Below are 9,306 nucleotides of genomic sequence, written 5' to 3'. Positions count from 1 at the left end.
AAAAATTATAGGGAATCGCGAACCTCCTCCACCTTTTCTACATGCTCCTATTCGTTTTCTAGCAGTTTTCACCAGACGGGTTTTTTGTAGGGAGAAGTGCACCTTCTTTTTCTTTTGCATGAGCCGAGATTTAAATTCAAGTTGTTCTAGACTTGAAGATGTGGACTGGGCCCATGGCCAATAATACCCGAGAGGGAGATCCATCTCTGGCAAAATGAATTCGAGTTTTGTAATTGTTGCATTATACTAGTGCTATACACAATTGATAGATCGTCACTATGTACGAAGAAGGGTTATCAAACCTATCCGCTATTCTTTATGTGATACAGTGCTCTAGTAAGTGTTGGAGTGTGGATGGAGTGTCACAACTATACAAATGCACTCGTAGACAAGGAAGGAGTGATGAGCCGTAGTGAATAGAATCAAAGGAGAGCCTTTCTACATTTTATTCATATGATTGAGATTATGATTTCGAAATTAAGTGTTATTGTAGAGAGAACAATACATCGAATACTATTTATTCGTTTGTATAATATGTTCAACCACTTGGCCAAAATTTTCAAAAACTCCGTCCACTCCTTCAAATTTATTCTCGTCTCCTTTGCGATATTTTCCCGTCCGCACTAGTAGAAATGATCGACAGGGTAAGCATAAATATAAGGGTGAATATACGTAAGGTATTTACCAAGATAGCGAATTAGACCTAGCTCCTTTGCACCGCCTTTAAATTCAAATGTTAGCATTAACATTGAATTGTTGATTATCAATTCTTGCACCTGCCTCCTAAGTCAGCATGTATATCATCTCCGATGACAACCACATTCTCCGGGGAATCCAGACAATCCCTAAGCAAATTCCAAGAGTGAGCCTGATTTTTAGGCATAATTTATCAACTCTCGATAAGCTCACAGGTCTTTTATGGCAATCTCGAAGAAACTTTTTTCTAGAATAAGAAGCTATAAATCAAGCTAATTTATGTTGGTCAAGATAAATCTATAAACGCACCTGGCTTTCCAACAATTTTTCCAACTTTTCCTGTCGAGTATTCTAAAGCAGAAACAAATGCGCCTGGCCCCAATGATAGACCGTCGCTCTCTGCAAAATAGCGGGCTTTGTGAACTGCGATAAGCTGAGCTTTATCGTCAAGTAAAATGCGAAAAGCTTGATTAAGTGTCTCGTAATTAAATTTGCTGGGGCTGAGTCCAACTACTACAGAGTCATATGGACCATTGGAAGGTACATCATGAAAATCTTCCAGAGCCTCATCATTTAAAAGCAATAGTGGCCTAGATAATAAATGCTACAATTGAAACGAAAAATATGCTATAGGATAAAAGTGCTCTACCTTAAGCCTTGTGTGAGAATGATGTTCTTACAGGCACTCAGCGAAGTGAACAACTATCATACGAGTAAAAATAACTTATTAGACAAAATATGTTGAAATGTACACAATATACAATTAAAAGTTATAGGACAATACCTCGTGATGGTGTACTTCGAATCCGATGGAGTTCAATTTTTTAAGTAAACTCTGCGTACTTTCCTTGGTTGTATTCGTACAGAACCTGAAAATAATATTATGTTACATTTTAAATAGTTATTCACTAATTCCAGGATACAAATAATAAGCACCTGAACTATAAAAAATAATAAAATGAGAATTAGCTGACAGATAATTAAACGAAAAACTCGAGTAATGCTAAAATTACAGGAATTCCCGAACTCCTTAGTTTCTTTAGCCCCTCAATTGCTCCTTCTATCGGCTAGAAATAAATGTGTTAAAAATAAAGTGTTCTTGTAAATAGAAGTAGAATCTACCACCTTTTTGTCAATATGAAGTGTCCCACTGAGATCGATAAGTACAGCTTTGATGGTTCTTACAGCATTCATTTTATTCAAGATTCCATATAGAGCACATGTATTTCGCGATTGTATATTAAAGGTGACGTAGAAAATTAGGAACGCGTAAAATTGCGATTTTGTTAAAATTTCTGTATTCTCACTTTTTGAAGATTTCAAAACATGGAACCATGGTCGCGACGGACTACACTTGGGCCGGAATCTGGCATTCCGGTTCCTTCAACAGCTAGACGAACAACAATAGCACTTGAGTCGAACGCTTTCAAATCTTCCATTCCACCTCCACCCTCGGCTGGAAGGACTACTGTAACGCGTCCATCAATGATGTCTGTCAGGTAATATTAGATATCCAATCTCCTAAAATGTACAATACTACATCAATTTTGCATATGAACAGACGTTCTAGTGCATTTCATCGACCGTCTAGCGTAGGTATCGTCAATTCAATAGGTTCAGGCGGAACTCCTAGCAAAGATCCACGCCCTGTGCGCGACAAATCCTTTCAGCACAAGGCTATACGCAACATAATTAATTTTCTTGCGCAATCAGGTTACACTCAAGCAGTCTCTACAAAGACACTTTCACAACCTACCCTCAAAGATTTTCAGAATATCTTTAAGTTTCTTTATGCAAAGCTTGACCCGCACTATGTATTTCAAAAGAAGTTCGAAGAGGAGGTGCCTGCTCTACTTAAGGGTATCAAGTAAATGTTTTACTATTTTGATGGTATATTATATACATGCAATTTACCCCATTCAATCATACTTAGATACCCATTTGCAGATCAAATTTCCAGGTCTTCTCTTTACGCGGTCGGCTCGATGCATTCATGGCCAATTATACTAGCAATGCTTGATTGGATGGTGCAATTGATAATGGTACTTTAGCACTGATATTACACTTTAAGAAAGGCATATTAATGATTCATTGAATCGTATAGTCCGTTGAAAAGATTGATCCCAAAATCAATGAAATGAACTTTGACGATTCTCCAGAGAAGATATTTTTTGACTACCTTGCCAAAGCGTATGGATATTGGATGGATGTTGGCAATAATGATTTTGATGAAATGGAGCAAGAGCTAGCAGCAAGATTTGGTATATTCAATATAAATATCATTATTTTATATAAATTATATCACCTCATAATTGTATGATTATTATTAGATCGAAAAAATGAGCACACAATACAAGAAATCGAACGGTTGCAAAAAGAGAGCCAGTCGCTCCTAGCCGAACTGCAGCAAATGAACGAGACAGAGGTATTAGTTTTAATTTTCTTTCTGAAATAGTAAAATATTGACATCTTTTTATAGTCGCCCTTAGTCCAATTGGATAAAGAACGAGCTACGCTCCAATCTGATAAGGAGAAATTTCTGCAATATATCAAGAAACTCCAGGGAAGAAAACAGAAACTCACTGAGGTGAACGAAGAGTTGAAAAATGAACTAAAAATAAGCGGTAATTTGTATACTCAGTGAATTTGAAATCTAATCTTTTCTAATACACATATCCTTTAATAGAATCTGAACTCGAACGACTTGATAGCGAAAAGAATGAAGTGCAAGCAAAGGTTGACTCACAAGAGGTTTCCCCGGCCGATGTCGATCGAATGACCGTGGAGCGTGAACAGTTGATGAAAAGTTTGAATGAAGTTGCCGTAAAATCCGAGGAATTGAATAAGCAGATCTGGGAAAAAGAACGGGAGTTTCAATCCAAACTTAGCATGGTGAATATCGTCAAGATATTAAATTTTCATGATGTATATTCAAATGATTCCTATGATTATTTAGGTGGATCGAGCTGTGCAAAGATACAACGAGATAGCATATAGTATATGCCTAATTCCTTCTTCTGCAGCGAATGCCGGTGGGGGAGATTATGAGCTTGCGCTTGACACTAATGCAATAGGATCAGAGCAGATGATTTCAGTGGATTTACGAAACGCGGTCAAGGTTAGGAATATTTCTAAACGTATTCGTTATTTTCGCTTACGAATCAGTGTATTTTACTCATTTAGCCTATCTTGCAAAAACTGCGTGTTAATTTCAATACTGCCCTTCATAAAACACAAGAGGAATCGTTCCATTTGCAAGACATCGTCGATCGTCTTTCAGAACAAGTATCTGATAAGGTCGAGGAACTATCTCGCTTAGAGGGACGAGTTCGCCATCTAACCCAACAATATACTGAAGAGCGTGAAGTTGTAGCCGCCGAGAATGCAGCTAGCAACCAGGAAATTGAAGCGCTGGAGCAGGAATTACAGCGGATGCGAATCGATGGGGCAACCACTCTACTTCAAAGTCAACAGAAAGTACAAAAAGTGACGATTGAGTAAGATTCAGAGAATCTTGATATTAGGTTATACTTAGAGCTAAAACACATTAACACCGTGACAATTTAGGTATGATGTGCTACTACGGCAGGCAAACGAGTTGAGAGAGATGGCGACGCAGGAAATTATACAGATATTAGAAGATCTGATCAAATTCAAAGCGCATGTTGAAGGCTCACTACGTCAATTGGAGCAATTAGCAGTGAAAGAGCAGCAAAACACTTTAGAGCAAATAGCTGTCGCAAGAAAAGAGATTGATGCTGGACGGTGATTTTGATATATATTGTGTTTCATAAGCTCTTAGCAACTTATTATTTGTTTAGTGTATTTTTTACTTAAAGTTTAGCTTATATTAGATTCCAAGTATGATACTAGTTGATACTCGTTGTTTAAATAAATGTTATATCCTTTAGAAGCAGGGTTGTATGAAAGAGTCTATGGTTTTATCTCAGTTTTTAAAGGAATAATTATCGGGAGTCTATCCCATTCACACGCACTCGTTTTTATTTATGTTATCTTAAAGCATAAAATTGGATTAGAGCAGGGTCTCGAAAGGTACCGGCGTGATGGTAGTTGGGACATTGTTGAATGTAGAGACGCTGTGACCTTCACGGGGGGTCACGGGCTGGCGCTTAAGATTAACCTTGACGCCAGTTTCATGAGCCTCCTTGAGCTTAGCAGCGTTGTCCTTAACGCGACGCAAGAAGTCCAAGCGGCACTTGGAGTGCTTGATGTGCTCAATGCGGATGTTAACACGCTTCTCAAGGTAGCGGTTGCCAACGCGCTTGTGCACAATCACACCAACGGCGTGAGGGGTGACGTTGTAGACAACACCAGTGCGACTATAGAGAGCAAATAGAAAGGAATATAGATTAGAGCAATTTAAAACCTGATCCGAGAATGTAGAAAATATACCCATGGTAGAACTTGTGAGGCATGCCCTTCTGGATGGCGGCATCAGCCTTGATGTCAACAATATCGCCAACTCGGTAGGTCTTGAGGTAGGTAGAGAGCTTGACGGGACCATGTTTCCGGAAATCCCGGGAGAACATGTGCCTAGTGCGAGCGCGGTAACCGAACGAATGCGGCATGTTGTATTCTACGGTGAGTGAATATCATAGATAAGATTAGCATCTCTTTGTTAATTCAATTGTCCAAAAATATGTTTACCTTTTCTCTTTCTTCAAACTGAAAAAAATGAGAACGGGAAGAGAGGAGGAAACCTATTTCATGATGCCCTCGCTATACAAACAAAACTAGAGAAAATTTTTTTGGTGTCGACGTCACTCGAATCGCCCAATCAAAGAATTCCTATTCTCGAGATGTGTAAATAAAGACTTTGGTTGCGAGTACTTTTTTGTTTTCCCCCTCTTTCCTCGACTGCCTCACTTCATCGTAAGTGCAATAATTTACTAGTCGAAAGCCAGCATGCCGAAGGTTCCGAGAAACTGTATGTGTTCTCTTTATAGTATAATATTCATCAATAATCCAGGATTTAATATCACCTTCATGCTTGCTCTGATGAGAATAAGCGTGATAATTTTCGATGTATCTTTTATATTTTTTATATATACTTTCATACCATTCCGCACTATTCTAATATCATCTTACCCCAATCATAATTTTATTTCGATTTACATATTCTCTTTTTCCAACCACATTTGCTAATTCTACGCCTCTTTATTTCTACTAGGCTCTAAGACTTACAAGGTTCCCCGTCGCCCGTTCGAGTCCGAGCGTCTGGACCACGAGTTGAAGCTGGTTGGTGAATACGGACTGCGCAATAAGCGCGAGGTCTGGCGAGTTGGCTACACCCTCTCCAAGATCCGTCGTGCTGCTCGTGAGCTGCTCACTCTTGAAGAGAAGGACCCTCGTCGTCTCTTCGAAGGAAATGCTCTTATTCGTCGTCTTGTGCGCATTGGCGTTTTGGACGAATCCAAGATGAAGCTCGATTACGTGCTTTCCCTCAAAATTGAGGACTTTTTGGAGCGCCGCTTGCAGACCCAAGTGTTCAAACTTGGTCTTGCGAAATCGATCCATCATGCTCGCGTCCTCATCAGGCAACGCCATATCCGGTAAGTTTTGTCATCTCGTGCTTTGTTACATGGTTATTTACCATACTCATGATGCCTCTGTTGATTTTTTCAGCGTTGGCCGGCAGATGGTGAACATCCCGAGCTTTGTTGTTCGCTTGGATTCGCAGAAGCACATCGACTTTGCTCTCACTTCGCCCTACGGTGGTGGCCGTGCTGGTCGCGTGAAGCGCAAGCGTCAAAAGTCTGCTCAGGGTGGTGAGGGTGAGGAGGACGAGGAGTAAATCACATTTTTTCTCTATTCTTGAACAGTTGTTTTTCACTTGTCCAATAAAAAGTTATTGAAGAAAAGTACTCTATAATATGAATTTATTCTTTTGTTAGAATCATTTGAGAACTTAATAGTATTCTCTTCTTTTAACTCAATTGTACAAAAAAGTATTCAACCAAAAACAACCCTAAAACTTGCTATCATCAAGCCTTGTTAGCCAAACAAGCAATGATAGCTGCCCCAATGCCACTACCATCTGATGCCTCAGTGAGCTTTATGTTTTCAGCCTTTTCGCCGAGCAACTCTCGCATGGCAGCCCGCACTCGCTCGCGGAATCCTGGATAGTGATGATAGAGTGAGCCGTCGATTCCAATCGAGCATCCTTTCTCGACTGAGTTGCAATGTTCGGTGACACCAACAAATGCTGCGGCAGCAAGGCGTGCGGCACGGGTGCCCACTAATTCTACAATCTTTTTCACAATGCGCCGCTCCTCCAGAGACGTCTTAGGTAAGCTCAGAGTGTTTTCAAGTATATGCTGGGTCTCGGTCAGGTCAGCGCTTTTATCATTCTCGATTATCGACATATAACCTGTTTCGAAACTCCACATCTTGTTCAAATCAGCAGAACTATATCCGTCGAAGAGAATGTTTCGATCGATCAAGTGTAAAATGACATTACGGGAGATCTCGCCAAGATACATGCCGGACACTAGTTTTTCGAACGTTTGCTTGCGTGGATTGACCGATTTCCGGTCCAATTTATTGTCGAACATTGTGACCGGCAAGACACGACGTTCATTGTCAAATGCACCCCACTCCATATTAATCACCATAGTATCGTCTGGGTTGAGCGAAGTATTGGTGAGCTTTTTGATGTTCGAGATTTTTTCAAAATAAGCTAAGCAGATACGCATATGTGTTAGTATACATTCTTGTGCTAGTCCGGTCGTCAAATAAAATTTACCTCCATTAGTTCCAGTCCCAAGGATGACGCCAAGCAGTGTGTTTGGATCCTTGTAACCTTGGGAAATGAGGGTACCAACAGTATCGTTCACCAGTGCCAGTACCTCGACAGGCACATTTTTGCGGCTCAAAGCGTCTCTTAACAACTCGACGATGTCTTTGCCCTCCACGCCTGAGCAATTGAATCCCTTCGTCCAATGAATAAGCGTTCCTCGATCCAATGCGGTTTGTAGAACAGGAAAAGAGAATGTGAACCCGAGCTTTGTCGCTGGAAGTTCTCGAGTTTCCATAGAAGAATGCTCCGTAACATATTTGTCGATACAAGTGGCCATATAATCAAAGAGATCTCGCACGGGACCAGTTTGCAACTCCTGAGATATGGTATACTTTTGCTGTTTCATGGAAACTTTACCATCTCCAGAGAGATGAACCTCACACACACGCAAATTTGTGCCGCCAAGATCCAGGGCCAGATATCTTCCCTGCTCTTTGCCGTCCGGTCGCCCAGTAACATAAGAGGGTACCATTGCAACTAATCGATAGCAAAATGTAATTAACTATGTGGCAGGAGTAGGGAACCAATTAAAATAGAAAATAATAGATAGACGTACCTGTTTGTCCGGTTTGCTCCAAGCCCTTTCTCATTTCGCACTTGAGGCCATCCGCGATTTCACGCAATTTTTCACTTGACACATTAAATTCCCTTTGCAAATCATTAATAACCTCCGAATATCCAGAGCTCGGTTCGCCGCTACCGGTAGTTAGGTTTTGAAGTTTGCGCGTCAACCAGCTTGTCATCGCTTAATTTCAAAAGAATTCTTAAAATTAATCAAAAAGAACCAACAAAATAAAATTGAATTTGAGAGAGGGCTAAAGTGATGTGGAGTCTCATAGAATGGCGTAGATTAGACTTGGATAAAATTCCAAAATTTTCGCGATTTAGGTATTCAAAAATTTAAAATGATGATTCCTAGTATGGCTGATTCTTATCACGTAATTTGATCTAATTTTGAGTAGAAATACGCTGTTGCTCTTCCCACCTCTCTTTTATAAAATAATTTTTTTTGAGTGGACATCTAAAATGGCTCGGAAATTCTATTCATCATGCATCTTAGCTGTCGGCTTTTTGTTAGCTACGCTGGTCGGCTACTCCTCTGCCACTGCACTTACATACAGCGTCGCCGCGCATGAGCGAGCTTGCTTCTATACCCAAGTCGACTTGCCGGGCAAGAAGATTGGGTTCTACTTTGCTGTAATTATTCCTTAACAATATTTGTGAAGAAGTTATCTGATCAGCCAATGGTTTTCCTTGGCATATTTTTTCTTTCAGGTTCAATCGGGAGGTTCATTCGATATCGACTACACAGTAACTGGTCCTCGTGGAAACGTCATCATCAATGGGGAGCGTGAACGCCAGGGCGATTTCGTTTTTACTGCAAATGATGCGGGAGAATATTCATTCTGTTTTGCTAATGATATGTCTACATTCGCGGAGAAATTGGTTGATTTCGAGATTGAGTTGGAGCACGAGGTTCGACCCACCTATACACAGTTTGACCGTGAGAAGCAGCCCACCGCACCCGAGCATATGAACTCAATGGATGAGTCATTGATGCGTATATCCGGCTCTCTCTCGAGCGTTTCGCGCAATCAGAAATACTTCCGCACTCGCGAAAACCGCAATATGTCCACCGTTGTTTCGACAGAGAACCGCATCTGGTGGTTTGGTTTGACTGAGACAATCGCAATTGTGAGCATGGCCGCTTTGCAAGTGTTTGTAGTAAGAAATTTCTTTAACGTGAAAAAGGCCCACGTTTGATGCCTCCACTTATTGAATATCTTTGC

General features: G+C 40.5%; 6 protein-coding genes across 6 annotated transcripts; 3 read left to right on the top strand and 3 right to left on the bottom strand.

The window, feature by feature from the left end:
• Positions 1-513: 513 nt before the first annotated feature.
• On the bottom strand, positions 514-1,890 carry VTP21DRAFT_6475 (uncharacterized protein; the record flags this gene model as incomplete). The annotated part of the gene is made up of 9 exons (XM_069397109.1): positions 514-623; positions 686-721; positions 781-845; positions 910-943; positions 1,006-1,286; positions 1,346-1,398; positions 1,481-1,565; positions 1,690-1,763; positions 1,822-1,890. The coding sequence occupies 9 exons, from the start codon at positions 1,888-1,890 to the stop codon at positions 514-516; spliced, it is 807 nt and encodes a 268-aa protein (XP_069246990.1).
• A 132-nt stretch (positions 1,891-2,022) lies between these two features.
• On the top strand, positions 2,023-4,465 carry VTP21DRAFT_6474 (uncharacterized protein; the record flags this gene model as incomplete). The annotated part of the gene is made up of 10 exons (XM_069397108.1): positions 2,023-2,195; positions 2,258-2,563; positions 2,630-2,738; positions 2,801-2,957; positions 3,027-3,121; positions 3,176-3,320; positions 3,383-3,588; positions 3,653-3,814; positions 3,880-4,193; positions 4,264-4,465. 10 exons carry the CDS (start codon positions 2,023-2,025, stop codon positions 4,463-4,465), a joined length of 1,869 nt encoding a protein of 622 aa, XP_069246989.1.
• Positions 4,466-4,729: 264 nt separating this feature from the next.
• Positions 4,730-5,285, bottom strand: VTP21DRAFT_6473 (60S ribosomal protein eL21; the record flags this gene model as incomplete). Its single annotated transcript, XM_069397107.1, has 2 exons — positions 4,730-5,036; positions 5,110-5,285. 2 exons carry the CDS (start codon positions 5,283-5,285, stop codon positions 4,730-4,732), a joined length of 483 nt encoding a protein of 160 aa, XP_069246988.1.
• Positions 5,286-5,622: 337 nt separating this feature from the next.
• Positions 5,623-6,511, top strand: VTP21DRAFT_6472 (40S ribosomal protein uS4; the record flags this gene model as incomplete). Its single annotated transcript, XM_069397106.1, has 3 exons — positions 5,623-5,644; positions 5,888-6,269; positions 6,343-6,511. 3 exons carry the CDS (start codon positions 5,623-5,625, stop codon positions 6,509-6,511), a joined length of 573 nt encoding a protein of 190 aa, XP_069246987.1.
• Positions 6,512-6,701: 190 nt separating this feature from the next.
• Positions 6,702-8,259, bottom strand: VTP21DRAFT_6471 (uncharacterized protein; the record flags this gene model as incomplete). Its single annotated transcript, XM_069397105.1, has 3 exons — positions 6,702-7,396; positions 7,463-7,993; positions 8,073-8,259. The coding sequence occupies 3 exons, from the start codon at positions 8,257-8,259 to the stop codon at positions 6,702-6,704; spliced, it is 1,413 nt and encodes a 470-aa protein (XP_069246986.1).
• A 283-nt stretch (positions 8,260-8,542) lies between these two features.
• On the top strand, positions 8,543-9,280 carry VTP21DRAFT_6470 (uncharacterized protein; the record flags this gene model as incomplete). The annotated part of the gene is made up of 2 exons (XM_069397104.1): positions 8,543-8,713; positions 8,792-9,280. The coding sequence occupies 2 exons, from the start codon at positions 8,543-8,545 to the stop codon at positions 9,278-9,280; spliced, it is 660 nt and encodes a 219-aa protein (XP_069246985.1).
• Between the last annotated feature and the right edge of the window lie 26 nt (positions 9,281-9,306).

Source organism: Calcarisporiella thermophila (assembly GCF_041956535.1).
Source record: "Calcarisporiella thermophila strain CBS 279.70 unplaced genomic scaffold VTP21scaffold_27, whole genome shotgun sequence".
Lineage (NCBI taxonomy): Eukaryota > Fungi > Calcarisporiellomycota > Calcarisporiellomycetes > Calcarisporiellales > Calcarisporiellaceae > Calcarisporiella > Calcarisporiella thermophila.
This window is presented reverse-complemented; position numbering and strand designations above follow the sequence as displayed.